This window comes from Maniola jurtina, chromosome 25, assembly GCF_905333055.1.
Source record: "Maniola jurtina chromosome 25, ilManJurt1.1, whole genome shotgun sequence".
Classification (NCBI taxonomy): domain Eukaryota; kingdom Metazoa; phylum Arthropoda; class Insecta; order Lepidoptera; family Nymphalidae; genus Maniola; species Maniola jurtina.
The window spans coordinates 6184728-6208167 of NC_060053.1; the positions used below are offsets into that span (position 1 = coordinate 6184728).

A 23440-nucleotide genomic window follows, 5' to 3' on the forward strand; every position below is an offset into this window, starting at 1 on the left:
CTAAGTACCATTGCGAACGCAGAAAAAACACCATCATTAAGAAACAGCACGGAAATTCAGTGTACTTATATGTACCTCCTGTAATCTACGCTCGTATATTTGACTAGCTTATGTCCGCAACTTCGTCCGCGTGCACTACACAAATTTTAATTTCCTATTTTAGCTCTCTAGGGGTTGAATTTTGAAAAATCCGTTCTTAGTTGATGCCTACGTCATAATAGCTATCTGCATGCCAAATTTCAGCCCAATCCGTCCAGTGATTTGAACAATGCGTTGATAGATCAGTCAGTCAGTCAGTTTTTCCTGGTATGTACATAGACTAGTTTGTTCCCGCGACTTCATTCGCGTGGGCTACAAAAATTTCCTATTTACCCCTTAGGCATGTCTACGGCATTATATCTATCGGGATGCCTTTCAGCTCGACCCGTCCAGTAGTTTGAGCTGTGCGTTGATAGATCAGTCAGTCAGTCAGTTTTTCCTTGTATATACCTAGACTAGCTTATTTCCGCAACTTCGCTCGCGAGGGCTACACAAATTTCAACCCCCTATTTACCCCTTTTAGGGGCTGTATTTTCAAAAATCATTTCTTAGCGGATGTCTACGTCATACCTGAATGCCCAGCCCGATCCGTCCAGTAGTTCGACCTGTGCGTTGATAGATCAGTCAGTCAGTCATTCAGTCAGTCAGTCAGACCTTCAGTCAGTGCGCTTTTCCTTTTATGTGTATAAACATAGGTAAGTACATTCTTATGCTTTAAAAACTTTTTATCACAAAAAATTAAAATATTCACTAAGTACAGGAAACATTTAATCAACTATTGGTAATTTCCTTTTACGAAATAACTGATTTAACTACATTTTGCACCAATCCTTTATAACCATTGATTTAAACTGTACCTACCTATAACCTACTTACTTAAATACTTCGTTAAGCAAGATGTTTTAATATAACGTTAATTAATTAAACTATACTAAATCACTCCCTTTTATTAATAATAACTAGAGGATGCCCGCGGCTTCGCCCGCGTGGATATCGGTTTTTTTTTATCCCGTAGGAACTCTTTGATTTTCCAGGATAAAAAGTAGCCATGTCCTTCCCTGGGATATACCCCAAGTCTGTACTAAATTTTATTAAAATCTGTTCAGCGGTTGGGCCGTGAAAACGTAGCAGACAGACAGACAGACAAGACAGACAGACAGACAGACACACACAATAGTTGTATGGTCACATAATAATAGTTTTGGTGCAGATAATCTCTAGTATTAAGTAATTTCCGGTAACATGTCGTCTTAGGAAAGCAATTCATCAAGATTGACGCGTATATTATTTATTATTAATATAATAAGTCAGGTTCCCACAGTGCGTGGGGAATGCATCAAATTAATCTTTGTCAGCCTGTTACCTACCTATCACTATCAACATTTAAACAAACATAAGGTTTATTAATTTTATTTATAGGTATATAGGTATTGTATTATTATAGGTATTATTTTACCCGACCACGGCAAAGCTACAGGGTTATGATTTTAGAAGTCTATGTATGGATGTGGGTTTGTATTTATGTGTTTTCCACCGTAGCACCTAAATTACTACCGATTTTATTGAATGAGGTGTCAATCGATTCGTCATTATGGTCCGGGTAACATAGGCTACATTTTATACAAAAAAAAATCGACCTGATGGATGTTACATCCAAAAAAGTGAAGGTCTGCAAAATTTTTTTTGCTATTGTATCCAGTGGGATATCAAATGAAAGAGGAAAAATTCTGAGTTCATCACACTAATATTATAAAGGCGAAAGTTTGTATGTGTGTGTGTATGTTTGTTACTCCTTCACGCAAAAACCACTCGATGGATTTGGCTGAAATTCAGAATGGAGATAAATAATATCCTGGATTAGCACATAGGCTACTTTTTATTTCGGAATATCAAAGAGTTCCCATGGGATTTCGAAAAACATAAATCCACGCGGACGAGGTCGCCGGCGGGCGTAAGCTAGTAAAAAATATAGTACAAATTCAAATTCAAAATATTTTTATTCAATTAGACTTTTACAAGTTCTTTTGAATCGTCAAAAGCAGTCTACCACTGGTTCGGAATGGCTGCCCTACCGAGAAAAACCAGCAAGAAACGCGGCGGTTGCTCTTTTGCTCAAAGATATGGTATACAATATTATACCATGTATAAAAGCAATTGAAGTCCCGTGCAATGCTAACATCGAGCGTCAGAAAAACAATTTACTATATAAATCTATCGCTATCTATCGGATGTTCGCTGGTAGTAGTCGGGTTTTAGTGCTGTTTAACTTATATTTTGTTAATACATATTATCAACGAAGAGCCGTGATAGCCCAGTGGTTTAGACGTCCACCTCCTATTCGGAAGGTCGGGGTTTCGATCCCGGGCACGCACGCATCTCTCTATCAAAGTTATTATGTGCGTTTTAAGAAATTAATTAATATCGCTTGCTTTAACGATGAAGGAAAACATCGTGATTTGTTAAAAAAAAAATCTAATTTTTATTCCTAATCATGACTAATATTCCCCATTCCCCTCCAACAAAGCATAAAGCTTGTGTTAAGAGTAGGTACGACAATAGTGCAGCGGGTGAGGTTTGAACCGGCGACCTTTTGAAATTCAGTACACTCCTCAACCGTTGAGCAAAATTGAGGCTCTAAATTAAAAGTGATAATCTATGCATTTACTAGAACAGAAATAGGTATCTTTAATTACCTACTCATTGTGAAACTATAGTTTTTTTAAGCGTAGAATTGTTTTAACATAATATAAGTAATTCAGTCGAAGAATGTAGTAAAAGCTAACTGTATTTATTTAAATCGTTCTCAATTACATGTAAAAGAGTCAATACTAACATCAATATAATGTCTTGTTGCATAATTATTGCGTGTGATATAACGAACATGTGTGTAGGTTAAACTAGATTCACACCACTGGCGATAATATTATATGCTATGATATTATTGTCGCGAGTCGCGACAGGTGGAACAAGGCCCTGGCTTTAACAGTTTTCCCATGGTTTTCCCATTTGGTAAAATTTAAGAAAAAGTACCTACTGAAACTCTACTACTACTAAATAAGCAATTTAAAAAAAAAACTTCTATTTAACCATAACCACAAACACTAAAATTTAAAAATAATTTAATTTATTACCGAATATATTATAATGTCAATCAATGTAGTTCTACACTAATTTTTTTTGGAGCCGGTGTCAATTAGCCGCACGAACCTTTTACTCTTTATATTTTTTGTGACTTCACATGGCACCTCATTAAAATCAAAAAAGCTTACGGCCCAGTAAATAAAAATATCGTAGAAATAAACTATGTATTTGCAGAAAAATACTGTAAATAACTTATTTTAATGTATGCATGTGTTTTATTTGCAAAATAATAATTTAGAGCCTCAACAACCCAACGGTTGAGGAGCGCGGCGGACTGAATTCCGAAAGGTCGGTGGTTCAAACCCCACCCGTTTCACTATTGTCGTACCCACTCATGGCACAAGCTTTACGCTTAATTGGAGGGGAAAGGGGAGTATAAGTCATGATTCATTAAAAAAAATTGGTATGTAATGTTCGCTATAGCCTCCTCTTTCCAGTACAACATTATATTATGTTAGTAATAGTTTCTAAGCATCAAAATTGTATACTAACAAAGTGAGCCCTGGTTGCTCTTAATAAAGATTTATTATTATTATTATAGTATCGCTAGCGATACCCCACAGTCCTCTTCCTACTTTCATTAAAAGCCATCATCTACACAAAACGGCGTCGTTACATCGATGCGCAACACTCATTAACATCACTTATTACCTGGTCTTCAAGTAGGATGTTACACATATTTTCATATCTACTCTAAATACTTTGATATTAGGAAATTGGATGATCATCTGGCGTTGTATCTTGCTTAAAATATTTTATTACCTATGTACCAATCATAATTTTTTTTAAAGAATATTAGCGTTGCTAATCATGACTAATACTCCTCTTTCCCCTCCAATTACGCGTAAAGCTTGTGCCAGGAGTGGGTACGACAATAGTGCAACGGGATGGGGTTTGAACCGCCGACCTTTCGGAATTCAGTCCGCTCTTCAACCGTTGAGCTATTGAGATTTTAGATTTCATTATCATCAATAACCGTTAGATATCCACTTCAAAATCTCTTTTTTACCCGACTACGGCAAAGCCGAAAGGAAGGGTTATGATTTTAGCAGTCTATGTATGTATGTATGTATGTATGTATGTATGTATGTATGTATGTATGTATGTATGTAAATATGTATGTATGTTTGTATCCAGATTTTGTGTGTTCCACCGTAGCGCCTAAACTACTGGGCCGATTTTGATGAATGAGGTGTCAATCGATTCTTTGTAATGGCCCGGGTGACATAGGCTATACTTTATACGAAAAAAATAGGCCTGACGGAAGTTACATCAAAAAAAGTGAGGGTCTCAAATTTTTTTTTATTGCTATTGTGTCGAGTGGGATGTCCAACGAAAGAGAAAAAAATTCTGAGTTCATAAATATAAATTTAGTTAGTATTAAAATATACCAAGCGACAGAAACCCCATTTTACTATAATTAAATTCGTTTCGATTAGACATAACCGATGGCGCCACTAGCTGCTTACAACGCATAGCTCACAGAATTTCTCATACAGTACGTAGTTGAATACAGTTCTTGCACCCTATTAATTGATTATTCTTTTTATTATCTAAATATATAGTATATAGTTATCATTAAAATATATCAAGCGACAGAAATCCCATTTTATTATAATTTTATTATTTCTCATCATCAGCGCCACCTATTGGCTATTTACGAGACCTCAGTTAATCGTCGCATCATAGACTTATTAAAACGGAAAAGTTTCAAATAAAAAAAAGTTGAAAAAACTATAACCCGACTACGGAAAAAATAAGACAACTTGAACCCGACTTGGTACCAAGTAAAATAAACTAAAAAGAAAGAAACAAGATTGTGCTTAGTGCTATCATCGTCTTGATTGAGATTCAACACAAAGGCCGTGGTCGTGCGTTGTCGACAGCAAAAAGAAAATATTCTAATTTGGTAGACAAATAAAATCACTGGGAATTCCGTCAATCAAGGATAAGAAATACGCTGTCGACAACGCACGACCACGGCCTTTGTATTGAATCTCAATCAAGACGATGATAGCACTAAGCACAATCTTGTTTCTTTCTTTTTAGTTTATTTTACTTGTACCAAGTCGGGTTCAAGTTGTCTTATTTTTTCCGTAGTCGGGTTATAGTTTTTTCAACTTTTTTTTATTTATTATTCAGATAGAAGTTAGCCCTTGACTGCAATCTCACCTGGTGATAAGTGATGATGCAGTCTAAGATGAAAGCGGGCTAACCTAGAAGAGGTATGGCTGCAGTTTTCATGAGACCCAGAGGTACTCCTTTGGTTTCTACACTGCATCGTACCGGAATGCTTAAACGCTTGGCGGCACGGCTTTGGCGGTAGGGTGGTAACTAGCCACGGCCGAAGCTTCCCACCAGACCAAACCAGTGACTTAGAAATTATGAAATTCCAAACCCTTGCCGGGAATCAAACTTTGGACCTCCCACTAATAATAAGACCAGAGACCTTATCGCTTCGCCATAGGGAGGCTGCAACTCCAAGCAAAGTGCTCTCCATTGCCTGCTGAGTTCTGATCTTTCTTATGACGCGTGACGCCCAGTCATAGTTAGCGATCATGTCTTGCTTTAAATGCTTCTTGTTTGTAAACACACCTAGAAAAGGGAGTGTTGAATCATTTAAAACGAAATGATATAAGTGTTACGTGGATCGTGAAGGCTCGGTTATGGGTAACTTAATTGCTGAGTGCTGTTTATATGAAGTGATAGGTAGTTGATCTCTGACCCGAGGCTGCGCGGTCTATTTCCTTGTTATTACGTAAGAATTTAGGCTAATACGTTATATGAAGTTATCTATACTATGTATAGATAACAAGGAACCTAGGTCATATAAATAATATTATGATGATTGATGACAATTATTGTTCCACTTATGGAAGTGGACTACTCAAGGTAAACAATGAAATTGAATTGAATGCCATTTGAATATATCACTGTATATATTTTAAGTTAATAATTCTAGATCCAAGACATGGTAGCTAACAATGAGCCTCAAGAAAGCTATGCTTGGAGTTTCTCTACGTGGTCAAAGAAATATAAAAGTAAAGAAAGAAATATAGGTACGTGGTGGAAGGTGGAAATGAGATGTTACATAAGAAAATCAGAGTAACCGACCTATCTCAACGGATTGCGAAGCTGAATTGAGGCAGGGTATATTGGTCGAAAAACCAATCTTAGGGTCCCAAGGTGCTAAAATGGAGATCACGCACTAAAGCGCAACGTTAGAAGACCACCCTTCCCCTAAGATGAGCAGATGACACCAAACGAGATACGGGGAACCGCTGGACCTATGTCGATCAAAACCTGTGAATTTTTGGTTAGGTAAGGTAGTTACATAAAAAAAAGTGTTATTTTTTTGTACTGGTGATACGAAATCTGACTCGCACTTGATTGGTTTTTTATTAAAAGTTTTATCTAGATTCTAGTTCAAACTTTACATTTTTTTTTAAATATCTAAATATTTTTTATTCACAATCATTTCACAATAATAAGAGTTTTTTTTTAATTTACATTTGTAAAACTTTACATTAGTTATTAATGAACGTAAAACGCGTTGTGAAACTTTTTTTTTTCCTTTCTCGTCTGGCTTTATAAAGATTAGCCAATGTCAAGTTTGTAGTTATTTGTAACAAGTTAGTTAAACTATACAAGTATGGACCCCGTCTGTGCCGGCGCTCGCCGACATACGTACGGCACCCCCTTAGAGCGCTTTCCAGTCAGTTTTAACAAAACAAACACTCCAAAAAGGTAGAGCATGCCCGCCAGCTAACACCAACATAGACGAAGTCCTTGTGAAACTTGACAATCGCGAAGTGACTTGACATATAGATGACACTGACATTGACATTTGGCTGTTTGACTTTGACGTTATAAACAAATAAAGAAAGTAGGTGAATTATTGGTGAATGGTGTTATCAAATTAAATTAAAATTCGAGTGAGTTTTGTAGTTTTGCAATCAATTTTCGATATAAAATCGTCTACTTTGTCAGCTGTATCAACTAACCAAATTAGAAACATGGACGTCCAACAAAAAGGAGAGAAAGTAAAATCTCTAGCCCACGATTCAGCACGAAATGCTGTTCTAACTCCAAGTCAAGAGTTACCAGCTGAGACTCCGACCGTAGCTGGATACGACTGGGAGAACGGAACAGATTATAACAAGATTTTGGACAGTTACGCTAGATCTGGTTTCCAAGCGACAAGTTTTGGGAGAGCTGTGACTGAAATCAATAAAATGCTCAAAAGTCGCTCTGTACCGTTGACCGAAGAAACCAGCGACCCTTTCGAAGAAGATATCTTTATCAAGAAGAAAACTAATTGCACAATTTTCTTAGGTTACACCTCTAACATGATTTCTTCTGGTCTAAGAGAAACTATACGGTTTTTAGTTAAGAATAAACTTGTGGACTGCGTAGTTACAACAGCAGGTGGTGTTGAAGAGGATTTGATCAAATGTCTCGCACCTACATATGTAGGAGACTTCAATTTAAGCGGAAAAATGTTGAGAATGCGTGGAATTAATAGAATCGGTAACTTATTAGTTCCTAATGATAATTATTGCTTGTTTGAGAAATGGGTTACTCCCGTACTAGATGAAATGTTGGATGAGCAAATCAGTGATGGTACAGTATGGTCACCGTCAAAAATAATCACTCGTTTGGGAGAGAGAATTAACGATGAGAGTTCTGTTTGTTATTGGGCTGCGAGGAACAACATACCAATCTTTAGTCCTGCGTTAACAGATGGATCTTTGGGTGATATGATGTATTTTCATTCGTACAAACGTCCAGGTCTAATTATTGATATATTAGGAGATATACGTAGGTTGAATACAATGGCAGTTAAAGCGAATAATACTGGTATGATCATATTAGGAGGCGGTCTTATCAAACATCATATAAATAATGCTAATTTAATGAGAAATGGTGCAGATTATGCTGTATATGTTAACACAGCCAGTGAATTTGATGGTAGTGATTCGGGAGCTAGACCTGATGAGGCAGTGTCTTGGGGGAAAATACGTCCTAATGCAACACCAGTCAAGTTATATGCAGATGCAACCTTAGTTTTGCCATTGTTGGTCGCTCAGACATTTGCTAAGTATCATTTCAGCAGTAAAAAAAATGTGTAATACAATTATGTTATTTGATAAAATCTAATTATTTTTAGTTTAGTTTTCTTACTAGATGATACCTGTGACTTCATACTCATGAATTTAGGTTCATTTGAAAATCCCGTAGGAACTAAATATCCAAGATAAAAGTACCCTATCTAAGATAAAAAGTGATATATATGTAATTAATTTCATCAAAATTGGTTTAAGAGATGATAGGTCATGGAAAGGTAACACATTTTTGCATTTTATAGTAGGGGATATCAGAAATATAATATTTTGCAAAATAGTATTTCTAGATATGTATGATCACTGTTTTTTGTATTGTAAAGTTTACAATGTGTTAAAGTACAGTGTAATTGTGTTTACTTTTTAATTAGATAATTACTTATGTTTATTAAGTATCATTTTGTGCCTCTATATTTTCAACTATAATAAGTACAATTAGACAAATTACAGTTGAAAATAGTATATTTCCAACTGTAATTTGCCCACATTATCCAGAAAATTCATAGAAACATTTCTCTCAAAGAACCAGTGTCACCAAACTCACAAAAAGTATAATAATTGTAGTAGTAAGAAAATTTGAAATATATATGTACGTGTGTTTTATTTAATAAATCTAATTTTTAGCTAGGCAGGTACCTACTTTTTTTTATGAATTCTCATAAATAAGATTTACTTATATGTTAAATGGTATTAAAACGGGTATGACCATTGTTTTTGTTGTATTTACAATGCCATGTTGAATAAAATTATTTATATTTAATTCTGTGTTTGTTATTATTTTATACATAATGTATATCATTGCTATCAGCATGTAAGTCAAAATTACCAACTTTGCAAAAGATTAAAAAACTGCAAAATTATAGGTAATTAAAAATACAGGTTTTCTTAGGTACCTAAAGCAGTTATTATCTCCCATTATATTGCTATTTTTGACTTACTAATAAAAAAGTTATTAAAATTACCATCACTTGTTACTAAACTAATAAGGTACCCATCCATACTTCCATACTTTATATCCATACTAATATTTTAGATGCGAAAGTGTGTCTGTCTGTCTGCTACCTTTTCACGGCCCAACAGTTTAACCGATTCTGACGGGTACACGGTTAGCTTATATCCCTGTAATTGACATAGGCTATTTTTTACCCGGAAAATCAAAGAGTTCGAACCTTTCACGTGTTGTACATTTTTTTATATCCATGGTTTTTTTGTTACAAGAGCCATCTGTTGTTAAATGGTACAACAACAAAATTCTATACTATTAACGCCATCTGTTATTCAATAGCATAATCATTACTGGTAGAATCGTGCCGTGCCGAATTTAAATAATAATTATTAATAAAGCAGAACTTTTCATTCGTTTTTATTTATTTAAATAGCATGATTTATTATGATATAACAAATATCGCAGAATACAATAGTATGATAATTATTTATGTTGCCAACAAAGAGTTTTGTTAAGAAGGTGTACAGCTATCCGAACGTTATTGGTGTGAATGAACTGTCAAATATGCAGTGAAGTTAGCCGCTGTCTGGGCGTGGAAATTCCAGTGTGCGTGTGTCGCTGAAAGAAAAGTTGTCAATGTGTGCCATACATGAAAGCGGCTCTCGCTTGAAAAGCTTTTTCAAGTTTGTGTTGTGTGAATGCGAACTTTGCAGTTATTCGATGTCGGTCGCGTCGAGGAGGACGTATACAGTTTATTTAACTCGTGCTTCCATTCAAAAATGCTTCTTCCAAGCGTCTTCTGAATAAAAAAATGGTTTTCAAGTAAAGAGTTTCAAATAAAGAACATAAAACAAAGTGGCTAACATTACTGTGATCAAAATGTGCTGGTTTCGTCTGATGATATTCGTTTTTCTCGTGTTATCCGGTAAGTAGCATCCTTAGTCCTTTGCCGCTATTTATAGGTGTTTACGGTCAGATATTAATGGTATTTTGTTAGGATATGTAATTCGTTGCACGTTTTGGAATCCTTTGATGTCTGGGTTCTGTTCGCTTGTTTGTCGACAAAGGTTTTGGTTTTGTTTGATCGTTGATGTCGGGACTTTGTTTGAAGATAACATTCGTCCAATAAGATTGTTTTGTTATTTTTTTATTAGTGTTTATTTTAGGTATGAAATGAACCGGTCCTGACTTTTCATATCCTTTCCCATTAATTCCCTTTTAAATCCTGGATGTAATAAACTGTATCTTTGTGTATCCTACAATCCAAAACAATTTTTCCTTCTCTAGTAGTACCATGTAGGTAACTTAGTAATATATTCCTGAAATAGTTATTAAGAGTATTGGCATCCTAGTGGTTCTACCTCTTAATCAAGAGGTCCAGAGTTTGATCCAGGGCATGCATCTCTAACTATTCAGAGTTATGTGCATTTTAAATAATTGAATATTACTTGCTGAAGAAAAATGTTTGTTGTGTTTTGTTAGATACAGATAGCTCATCCTGGGAAAACTACTTTTCTTCCTGAAAAATCAAAGAGTTCCCACAGGATTTTAAAAACATAAATCCACATCTGGGCATCACCCAGTCATCATCATCGTTATCAACTGATAGACACCCACTACTGGACATACATCCCTTGGAGGGACTTCCACACACCGTGGTCTTGCACCACCTGAATCTAGTTGCTTCCTGTGACTCGTTTGAGATGTTTGTCCATCTAGTGGATGCTGCTCCAGTTTTTTTAGCTATGTGCTCAGGCCATGGTCACTTCAGCTTCGCAACCAGTTGAGCTGTGTTAAATTCTCTGATTCTATGGATCTCCTCATTTCTGATTTGGACACGTAGAGAAACACCAAGCATAGCTTTTTCCATCGCTTACTAACTGACTGAGCTTTCTTATGAAGTTAGCGAGTATGTCCTGGATCCATATTATTTTATCACTGGCATACTGTCCAAAGACCTTGGGTCTTCAGGTACTGTGGAATTTGGGACGAGAATACATAATCTAGTAAGTAAAATCTGTCAAAAAATAGATTTCAGCTTTACTTCAGGTTGTAGTTATTTCCCTTCTTAGATTCATTTCAATGTACCAAAGAATTCAATAGGACTGCCCTTGCTTAATGCTTCCTAGTAACTTGGCAACATTGTTGTAACTTTTTAAATCCATTTCAACCTTAACTCATTCACAATAGAGTCTATAACCACATAAGAGTATGTTATGCACTATTTTGTTGTGGTCTGCATTCTGATATGATTTATGAATGATTACATTTCAAGTTGCCATTGTTATGGTTTATGAATCATAAGACACTTGACTATTATGGTGATACAAAGTGTATCAAGTTGTTAATAATACCACGAATACCCTGGCATATGACCTGTCTGTGGTCTTATGAGTGGGAGGTCTCGGGTTCCATTCCCGGCAGGGGCAATTTGGGAATTTATAACTTCTTAATTATCTCTGGTCTACTTACCACCCTTTTTTTTTACCGACAAAGCCGAGCCGCCAAGTAATTTAGCGTTCCGGTACGTTGCCATACAAACCGATCAGGGGTATGGGTTTAATAAAACTGCCATACCCCGTTCAAGTTAGCCCGCTTCCATCTTAAGAATGCATCATCACTTACAATCGAGTGAGATCGCAGTCCTTACTTGTATCGGAATAAAAAAAACCAAGTGCGAGTCAGACTCGCGCACCGAGAGTTCCGTACTCAGGTATTTTTTCGTCATTTTGCATGATAACTCAAAAAGTATTATGCATAAAAATAAATAAAAATCTGTTTTAGAAAGTACAGGTAAAGCCCTTTCATAAGATACCCCCACTTGGTATAGTTATCTTACTTTAACAATTGAAAATACTAATTTATTATTATTTGTTCATGAACACCTTTTAATATTTATTTGTGATGTAACCAGAAATTCGCGGTTTTCGGATTTTTCCTTTACTTTCTTATAAGTAAAAAACTTACCTGCCTTTCTTGATTCTAAGTTTTCCTTTTGAGGTATGGAACCTTAAAAACATAATACACAGTGCGACAGTTTTACGATGATAGTACCTTCTAGTTGTAGAAGCTCACTCGGTCCATGGTAGGTATTTACTACTTAGTTACTGAACGCCAAAAACATGTTGCCCCCATTTCTTTCACAAATCTTGAAGAATTCAAACATGAAATGCCGAAATGCCTGCCTTCATAATCAAGACGCTTGTGTAGGTAAGCTGTTAAGAGTTTTCGACACTAATTTTCGTCTTTCATAAATCTTTTCCTATGCAAAACTTGAGTGGGTAGGTAAATAAAAATTCTATTTTTTAAAACGTAGGTATTTAGGTACTTCAAAAAGTCTAATTCAAAAACTTTGCTAAATTATTCTCGCTTCACTCATGTATATACTTTAGTATGTCCTAGTGTCTATTATCTACTTACAAGGTGTTTTTTTCCTCTTGTTGGTATTAGAGGAGTCAGCCGCTTCCCCTGACGTGGTGGTCAGAGACGTTTTTTAACCCCCGACCCAAAAAGAGGGGTGTTATAAGTTTGACGTGTGTATCTGTGTATCTGTGTATCTGTCTGTGGCATCGTAGCGCCTAAACGAATGAACCGATTTTAATTTACTTTTTTTTGTTTGAAAGGTGGCTTGATCGAGAGTGTTCTTAGCTATAATCCAAAAAAATTGGTGCAGCCGTTTAAGAGTTATCAGCTCTTTTCTAGTTTTCTTGTAGAAAAGAAGGTTACATAACCGTTAGGTTTATAATATTATGTCAATTGACAAAATATGTCAAGCTGTCAAGATGGACGTTGCCTTGATACATAATTATTTATTTGAAAATGATGTTTTGGAAAACTCAGATACTTTGTCGGGGGTGTTATAAATTTTTAATTTACACTTGTAATTGATTTTAAATTTTTATAAAAAGAATGTCATAAATTATTTTTCCAATTTTTTGAAAATTTTATTATAAAAAAAAAACTTACAAGGTGTTAGATACCTACCTGCCAAATTTCATGATTCTAGGTCAACGGTAAGTACCCTATAGGTTTCTTGACAGACAGACAGCAGACAACAAAGTGATCCTATAAGGGTTCCGTTTTTCCTTTTGAGGTACGGAACCCTAAAAACTTAAAAAAATAGCGGCGACAACGAAATAACCTATATTATATAGAAACAGGCGTTACTGGAAGTCCATGATATACAAATTAAGCTTTTGATTCTTTGAAAGAAACTATGACACCTAGCTGTTTACATGTAACCTCTTTTGTCATGTTATTATGATTTAGTTTAGTCAGTTTTTAGACAGTCAGTTAGTTTCTCTTTATAAGAAATCCTAATACAGGATACAGGTTTTCTGAAAATCCCGCGGGAACTTTTTGATTTTCCGGGATAAAAATGTTTTATTCAGGGTACATTCCATTTTTTTATTTTTTTTTATTTAAACAGCTTTATTGCACAAAAAATACAAAGATAATAAATGATAAAATTTTAGAAATGCAAAGGGCGACCTTATCACTAAAGTGATCTCTCCCAGGTAACCCGTATGTTCGAAACTACAGAACTATAAGACGAGGAGTCGTCGTGCAGCTTTATATTATACAATTAGGTATACATAAACATACACTCTAATAGGTACATACTATACAATAAATATCTAAATATATATATATATATATATAAATAAATAAATATATATAAAACATTAAATCTGTGTAATATAATTAAATAAATAGTACATAGTTAAATAAATAGCGTCGTGTACATAATATACTATGACAGAAACTAAAGATTTATAGTGATAGATAGTGTTTCTTGACACGATTTTTAAAGATTGCCAGTGATTTGGATCGTCTTATTTCGACCGGAAGTGCATTCCACAGCGAGGCTGCTTTTATAGTGAATGACTCCGCGTAGCCATGCGTATTACATTTAGTCATTTTAAGCTTAAAATCACAGGAGGGACGCAGGACGCGATAACGTTCGAAGGAGCTAAGAAATTTAAACTGATCTTTAAGGTAGGGTGGTGACCAGGGATGGAAAAGTGTGGCAAACAGGATAGAAAGAACATGTAGATTACGTCGATGTCTAATAGGGAGCCAGTTCAGTTTTTTACGATATTCAGAGATATGATCGTATTTTCTTAGACCAAAGATGAACCGAATGCACAAGTTTTGCAATCGCTCTAATTTGTTTAAGAGGTCTTCATTTACATCTAGGTAGCAAGCATCGGCGTAATCTAAGATGGGAAGAAGAAGGGTATTGGCAAGCAGAGTCTTGGTCTTGACTGGCAATAAATTTTTCCACCTTTTCAGGGACCCATAAGCACCGAAAACTTTTTTACTGACAGCTGAAACCTGCGGTTTCCATGATAGATTGTTATCCATGATAATCCCAAGATTTTTCACAGTGTGATTGTAAGGAAGCGCAGAACCATCAAAGATCACTGGTGGTAACGAGGGATAATCAAGTTTAGAAATTTGCCTAGAGTTACCTACAACAATGATCTGGGATTTAGTAGCATTTACCAACAGTCCATAAGCTTTACTCCAGCCGCACACCACATTCAGTTCTGAGTTTAGTCGTTTAACAGCTTCAGCAATTTGTTCTACAGGAGTGGTCACATAAAGTTGGAAATCATCCGCATAAAGATGATATGGTAAAGAAAGGAGGTTGGTGACGGTATTGATAAAAACGGAAAAAAGTAAAGGAGATAGAACACCACCCTGCGGGACACCAGCACTGAGACGACAATATGACGACAGTTTATCTTTAACTCTGATGCACTGTGAACGATCATATAAATAGGACTGAAACCAACTAACAGCAGCTGTAGATATGTTAATGGATTTGAGGGTGGCCAAGAGTATTTCAAAATCAACAGTGTTGAATGCATTTGAGAAGTCAAGCAGTGCTAATATCGTCACATGTTTATTATCAATACCGTATCGAATGTCATCGCAAACTTTAGTCAAGGCCGTAACAGTGCTGTGCCCTCTGCGAAAACCAGATTGAAAGGGGCTAAGTATATTATTTTTAGTTAAGAACAATGTTAGTTGGGAATGGGCAATGCGCTCAAGGACTTTAGATAAGAAGGGGAGGATGGAAATAGGACGGTAATGAGAGAATAAAGTTGGGTTGGTAATTTTGGGAATAGGGATAACTTGAGCAACTCGCCAAGCACTGGGAAAGGTGTTAGAGGAAAGGGAGTGATTAAACAGATGGGATAGAATATGTAGGATGCAATCTAAGCTTAAAATAATCATCTTGCGACTAACTCCATCACAACCTATGGCGTCTGATTTCACTGCAAGGATGTGCTTTTTAATTTCATCAGGACTGACCGGACTAAAATTAAACATAGTAAAGTTTGGTCTTGGCTGCGAGTTAATGGAGGAGATGGTTTCTGATTTATTAAGTATATTCGTTGGAACATTCGTAAAGTGGAAGTTTAGTGCATTAATGTCAATATTCTGGGCAACGCCCTTATGCTGTTGTCCAACACCCAAGGATGCCAAAAATCTCCACACTTTTAAGGTACTTTCACCACTCACTGAACTGTGAATATAGTTACGCTGAGCGTCCCTGCACATTTTATTGCAGCGGTTCCGCAGTCGCTTATACTTAACTAAGTTTGCCTCTGAAGGTTTTAGTTTGTATTTTGATTTAGCATAGTTACGCTTTGTCATGACAAGCTTAATATCATCAGTGAGCCACGGTGCAGGCAAATGTTTTAACTTAATTGGCCGGCAAGGAGCATGTATATCAAAAAGTTCAATAAGAAGGGAATTGAAGATAGAAAGCTTTTCATCCATCGTGGACGCATCGAAAATTGCATCCCAAGCTATGCCATTCAGATCGCGCAAGAATTGGTCATTGTTAAATTTTTTAAAACTACGGCGCATCACTATAGTCGGCTTACGCTTAGGTGGACGCACCCTATACGATGCATACACTAGATCGTGATATGAGAACGCGTCAGCAGATAGCTGACCATGAGCACTAACATGGTCCGGGTCAGAGACAATCATGAGGTCTAGCTGTGAGGGTGCACAATTTGGGAAATAGTGGGTTGGGTTTGTTTGGAGTATGGACAAATTTGTGCTATTAACTATATTTTTTAATTTTTGAGCTCGAGCATCATCTTTTATTAGGCATGTGTTAAAATCACCCATAATGATGGAGTGATCTGCATTGGGTACAAAATTCTCTAATAAGGTCTCAAAATCTTGGAAGTAGTCTATACGAAGTGACGGGCTATAGAACACACCCAGGAGAACTTTGCGATTACCAAACAGCAGCTCTAAAAGAATGTGTTCCAAAGATTCGGAATAAGCAGACGCAGATTTACTTAGGATGGAAAAGGCAATATGGCTGCGGAGGTAGACTGCCACCCCACCGCCACCCTTCCCCACCCTGTCATTACGGATTAAGTGGAAACCCGGTAAGGAGTAAGATATGGAGGGTAGGCAAGGTTTAAAGAATGTCTCCGACACCAGAACAGCATGGATATTAGTGACATCAAATGTGGCTAAAAAATCTGGAAAGTGTGCAGGAACGCTTTGCGCATTCAGGTGAACTACGTTAAAATTTTTTGGATACGCTGCGAATGTGGCCTCAAGGTGTGAGTTTAGGGGTATGGAAGTGCTGTGGAAACTCTCATCAGAAGAGCAAGCAGGAGAATAAAAGAGATCATCATCAGAACTATTGCTATGAACACTATCCGAAATGCTATCTATAAATATATTATTGTTATTATTCATATTATAAATAAATAAATAAAAATATTAAATAATAAGTAAATAAAAATACTAATATATATATGTATATAATAATAATACCAAATTCACGAGTCTACTTATATACATTTATACCCGCTGGCATCATAGGAGGGATCGTTTTACAACGTAATTATTCATACATTATACAAGACAAACCCAATAATAATTAAAGCACAAAAGAAAGCACATCAACTACTAACTTAAATTAAACTAAGTAGACAATAACAAGCTTAACCTTAGAACTACTTAATTACAATGATAAATCGTTAATTGTCTATTTATACTACAGGACAAGCACATTAGATAGGTACCTACTTTACTATACCAGTATAAATACTGGCAGAACGGAATATCTAAATATACAATGGTGTTATTGTTATAGTGTTAGGTTGTATTTAATTACGAATAACAATAAGTAATATTCCAATATTCCATTCTTGAACACTTCCAATAAAAACATGAACGAACCGATACCATTGGACTCGACAATCATCGTAGGTCCATGTCATGGAACTGTTAATAACTACTAATTGTCGGCTCCAGTGCTACCGTATCCATACTTATAATTAAGATCCAAGGCTCGCATAGACAAAACGACTGTACGACGTTTGACGAGTTTACATCATGAAGCATGTCACTCTCGTCTACTGTCAGTGTCAATTAGCAATGACTTAGACACAAGTTTGACATGAGTTTGTCACACGATGTCCATGTACCCTGAATAAAACATTTTTATCCCGGATGTGTCCATTCCTGAAACAGCTAAAACGGTTTAGTCATTGTGGCGTCTAGATGTTACAAACATCTAAAACTTCCACATTTAAAATATTAAGAATGGATTTACCAAACCCCAAAAATATCCAAAAGTTACACTAAGTATTAATAACAATAACATGCCAGCCAATAAATCATCGTTTATTGGTTCTAGTTAATTAAGTCCAGAGCATCGGGGCAGCTACCTGCCCGGATACCATTATTTCTGTTTGCGACTTTTTAATTAACTTCCAATATGGCGCACCCAAACAATTTTTTTACTCAAATATTTTTAAGTAATAGGTAGAGGTAATATTGGGATTTTAAACAAAATTCATATTCATATCGTATCAGTGCGTGTTGCCAGTTATGACATACTTACTAGCTGATGCCTACGACTTTGTCCACGTGGAATTGTTTTTTTTAAATCCCGTGGGAACTCGTATATTTTCCGGGATAAAAATTTGCCTATGTCAATTTCTGGGATGCAAGCTACTTACCTCTGTATCTAATTTCATATAAATCGGTTAAACAGCTAAACGGATGGACCTTTAAGAATCCCGTGAGCACTTTTTCATTTTACGGGAAAAAAAGTAGCCTATGTCCTACCCCGGGATGCAAGCTTACTCTGTACCTACGCATAAAAATCAGTTAAACTGTTGGGCCGTGAAAAGCTAGCTGACAGACAAACAGACACATTTTTAAGTATGGATGGATGCGAGACATGGTCGCTAACTATAGGCCTCATAAGAAAGCTCAGGGTCACTCAGCGGGCGATGGAAAGAGCTTGTAGTTTCTCTCCGTGATCAAATCAGAAGTGAGTGAATCCGTAGGAGAACCAGAGTAACCATCATAGCTCAACGGGTTGCGAAGCAGAAGTGGCAATGGTCAGGGCACATAGTTCAACATGTGTAAATTTTTATAACACCCCCGACAAGTGAAGTTACTGTAACTAGAAAAGAGAAACTTTCAAACGGCTGAACCGATTTACTTGGATAATAGCTAAGAACACTCGATCAAGCCACCTTTCAAAGAAAAAAACTAAATTAAAATCGGTTCATTCGTTTAGGAGCTACGATGCCACTGACGGATACACACGTCAAACTTATAACATTCCTCTTTTTGGGTCGGGGGTTAAAAAACGGGACGTTGGGGTCCCAAGGTGCTAGAATGGAGACCTCGTACCGGAAAGCTCAGTGTACGAAACCCCCCACTAGATGGATAGACGACATCAAAAGAGTCACAGGGAGGCGCTAGTTTTTTTTTTTTAAAAGAATATTAGCCATGCTAATCATGACTAATAACTCCCATTTCCACTTCCAACTAAGCGTAAAGCTTGTGCCAGGAGTGGGTACGACAATAGTACAACGGGTGGGATTCGAACCGCCAACCTTTTGGAATTCAGTCGGCTCCTCAACCATTGAGCTATCGAGGCTCTAAATTTTGATAGAAGCTGTGCGTGACCTTGGCTTGTGGAAGTCCCTACAAGAGAGCTATGTCCAGCTGTGGACATTTGACAATGATTATTATAGTATTTCATCATCATCATCATCATCATCATCAGCCTGTGGACGTCCACTGCTGGACATAGGCCTTCCCTATAGAGCGCCACCACACCCGGTCCTCAGCCTTCTTCATCCAGCCACTTCCCGCCAGCCGCTTTATATCGTCGGTCCATCGTGCTGGAGGGCGTCCCACACTACGTTTGCGGTCTCCACTCAAGGACTTTCCGGCTCCAACGGCCATCGCCTCTACGACAGGCACGGCCTGCCCACTGCCACTTCAGCTTGCTAATAGTTAGTTGCTAATAGTTTATTATAGTATTTGGACTAAATATATGTTTTTAATTAAATATGCAGACAGACAGCTGTGGAATAATTGGGTAAGCAATAACACTAAAGAATCCGAATAATCATTATTGCATTAAGAGGGGTCTCTCCGTCACTCGCTCCGTACAAACGTAGTTCCAATTTCATTTGAATATGAAGCAACCAAAGTCCATGAAATTTTGCAGACATATTCTAGAAACTAATATCTATGTCTGTGGTTTTCCAGATTTCTGTTAAAATATTCGGTTTCAAAGTTACGTGGTCTTAAAAATTCACATATAAATCTTGGAGCCCCTTTAATTTCAAAACTACATATTTTTGGAAAAATCTAAAACACCACAGTAGTTTCTAAAATATGTCTGCAAATTTACATGGACTTTGGTTGGTTAATATTCAAATGAAATTGGAACTACGATTGTATGGAGCGAGTGACAGAGAGACCCCTGTTAATACATTACATAGGTAATGTTGTTATGTTCACCCTTCTCAACGATTAATATGGTAATGCAGCTATTTTTACGAAATTGGTTCTGCAAACTTTAGTCATGCCAAGTACATATTTAACTCTAAGGCTGAGATCTATAGAGCGCACTTAGACTTTGCTCAGACTTAAGACACCGTTAAAACGAGACAGCGTTATACCGCTGCCATAAATCTGTCTCGTTTTAACTGAAACTTAAGTCTAAGCAAAGTCAAAGTGCGGTCTATAGATTTCAACCTAAGACAATAAAGGGTAGATAGTTAGATAATAGATAAACCTTAGATGACTGCCTTTTGACTCCTATTCCAGCTTCCTATTTCTAAAACACGGTTAATTGCAAAAAGCTGTATTTGCCGGGTTATCGCCAAAAAACGTGGGAATTTTCTAAAGCTAATGTTTTAATAAAGATGCTACGTGGTTGGTCCACGTAGCATCTTTATTAAAAACTTTACTAAAAACTAACTGAAAACTTTTGTCCTTCGTAGCATTTTTTTAAAACATGTTTTTGAAATCCCATGTTTTTTTGGCGATAATTCAAAAACTACTTTTTGCAGTTAACCGCTTTTTAGAAATACGGTCATTCTGACCGTATTTTGACAGTAGTAGATTATCGGCTCACTAGTCACTACTGCGCCCGGGTCTCCTCTCGGAATGAGAAGGATTTAGGCCATAGTCTGCCACGCTGGCCCAATGCGGATTGGCAGACTTCACACACCGCTGAGAACATTATGCAGAATTTCAGGCATGCAGGTTTCCTCACGATGTGTTCCTTCAGCAAGTGATATTTAATTGCCTCAAAACGCATATAACTCCGAGAATAGAATAGAATAGATTTTTATGCAAATAGACCTTTACAAGTGCTTTTGAATCGTCAAATTAATCTACCACTGGTTTGGAAAGCCATTTCTACCGAGAAGAGCCAGCTAGAAACTCGGAGATGTTAGAGGTGCGTGCCCGGGATTGAACCCCCGAACTCTTGAATGTGAAGCCTAGACTACGTCTTAAGCACTTGGCTAGCAATAAATACTTACTACAAAACATTTAAAATATTAATAAATCAACAACCACAAGGCGTAACATGTATTTCTAATAACAGCTTGCTCTTGTACTAGTATAATGTCTGAGTAATAAAATAAAGTGCTCAAGACCTAAGCAAGCCTGGGCAGAGATAAGCAATCGTAGAATCAGTCTAAGGCCACGTTTGCATATGCGACTTGTTGTGACGCGATAGTCGGTAATGTTAGGTCTGGATATACAGTTCACTTACACAGTATTGTTGATAAATATTTGCGATGACTAAAGTGTTTTATTTAGCTAACTGGGGCACGTAATTATACCTATAACCACGACATATTTATAGCAAGACTGTCTTGTCGTTGATGTGAATGAGGCCTAAGCGTAGCAAGCGGTGGAAGAATACACCTTTGCTTTTGCAGATGTGTGTGATAATTAAATCCCGATATAATTGCAGTAAGACTGTCTTGTCGCTCATGTGTATGTGAGTTTAGCCTAACAAGCGGTGGAAAAAGATACCTTTGCCTTGGCAGGATGATTATTAGTAAAACTCTGACAAATTTGTAGTAAGACTGTCTTATCGCTGATGTGTATGGGGCCTTAGTGTAGCGAGCGATGGAAGAAATCTTTGCTCTTGCATATAAAGTTGTCTTCAAACTACGGAAATATAATATAATATATAAATATCGCTCACCCTACTTTGAAATGTCACTGTTCACACTGAGATGTAATATTTATTATATTAAATGTAATATTATTAAAGTTGCTTTCAAACTACGGAAGTGTAATATCGCTCACCCTACTTTGAAATGTCACCTTGCACAGGAGCGCGTAACTATAAAACCCGACATATTTGTAGTAAGACTGTCTTGGCGCGCATGTGTATGTAAGCTTAGCCTAACAAGCGGTGGAAGAAAAGCACCCTTGCACCGTTGCGCAGGGGCGCGTAACTATAAAACCCGACATATTTACGATCCTGGATACTTTCCCCCCCTGTTTGTAGAATTGTGGTATGAGTTGACAGCGGGAAAATAAATATTTTCTAAATATCTAAAAGGAAAAGATGACTGACTGACTGACTTGCTGATCTATCAACGGACAGCTCAAACTACTGGATGGATCAGGCTGAAATTTGGCATGCAGATAGATATTACGACTAAAAGTCCGCTGAAAAGGGATTTTTTTTAAAATTCATTTCCGAAGGAGGTAAAATAGAGATGTGTAGTCCACATTGCGGGCATTAAATACTAAAAAGGTATAACTTTTAAAAATATAATAAAAAAATAATTTAATTCAACAAAAAATAGTCTAACAAAGCTTTGAAACACTGAAGTTAGTTTAATTTTATCTTTACCCGCTATCGCTTATGACTCGAACCATTCAAGAAGTCATTGGAAAATTTACATAGCGCTAATCTAAAGTCAACCCTAATCTGTGTTATCTAGAGTTGAGATTTGCTATTAAAAACGTTCACTCATTGTACACCATTCCGTCTCACCGTGTTTTTAGTCTTTTTTCAAAATGTATTTCTATTTTTCATATTCTAGATGGAACATCGAATTGAAATCTAGATATTTTTGTAATGTCTGGTTTTTTCATAAGTCCTTAACTCCATTTCAAGAGGCATAAGTCAAGAGTTTGGAGTTCTTCGTTCCGAGATCAAAACCGAGCGATCAAAGACAAATAATGGTCTATAGAGTCGATCTGTTAACCAAATGATGAAAAAAAAAACTAACAATTATTCTAGATGGTTTGCATCCGGGGACGGACATAGCGTACTTCTTTTTATCCCGGAAAATTAAAGAGTTCCCACGGGTTACATCCATGTAGGCAAAGTTGTGAGTATTTGGTACAGAGGGTTGTCTCTCGGAAACGGATATAGGTTACTTTATCCCAGAAAATCAAAGAGGGTTTTCAGAGGAGGAATCAATCCTAAGGGATTTAAAAAAAATGATTAGATGACCTCCCTGGCGAAGTGGTAAGCGCTTTGGTCTTATTAGGGGGTTGTACTGGGTTCGATTCCTGGCAGGAGTATAATTTCTAAATCTCTGGTTTGGTGGAAGGCTTCGGTAGTGACTAGTTACCACCCTAACGGCAAAGTTATGCCGCCAAGTGGTTCAGTGTTCCGGTACAATGCTTTATAAAAACCAAAGGGGTATGGGCTTAATAAAAACTGCCATACCCCTTCCAGGTTAGCCCTCTTCCATCTTAGACTGCATCATCAGTCATGACTTACCAACAGGTAAGATTGGAGTCAAGGGCTAATTTGTCACTGAACAAGTGTAAATTAAAAATTTATAACACCCCCGACGATTCAAAGTATTTGAGTTTTCCAAAACATCATTTTCAAATA

At 36.7% G+C, this 23440-nt stretch overlaps 2 protein-coding genes across 2 annotated transcripts in view; both read left to right on the forward strand.

Annotated features, from left to right (window-relative positions):
- The first annotated feature begins 7045 nt into the window (after positions 1–7045).
- Positions 7046–9063, forward strand: LOC123878229 (probable deoxyhypusine synthase). Its single transcript, XM_045925374.1, has one exon. It carries the CDS (start codon positions 7197–7199, stop codon positions 8310–8312), a length of 1116 nt encoding a protein of 371 aa, XP_045781330.1. The 5' UTR covers positions 7046–7196; the 3' UTR covers positions 8313–9063.
- A 786-nt stretch (positions 9064–9849) lies between these two features.
- Positions 9850–23440, forward strand: part of LOC123878238 (tyrosine-protein kinase-like otk) — a 56741-nt gene continuing 43150 nt past the window's right edge. Inside the window, exon 1 of the mRNA XM_045925389.1 lies at positions 9850–10174. Coding sequence (XP_045781345.1) covers positions 10129–10174 — 46 coding nt within the window. The 5' untranslated portion in view covers positions 9850–10128. The remainder of the gene's footprint in view (positions 10175–23440) is intronic.

What these genes read in the sequence shown, in the direction of transcription:
- LOC123878229 (XM_045925374.1), top strand. Translation starts at nt 7,197, where the DNA reads ATGGACGTCCAACAAAAAGGAGAGAAAGTAAAATCTCTAGCCCACGAT.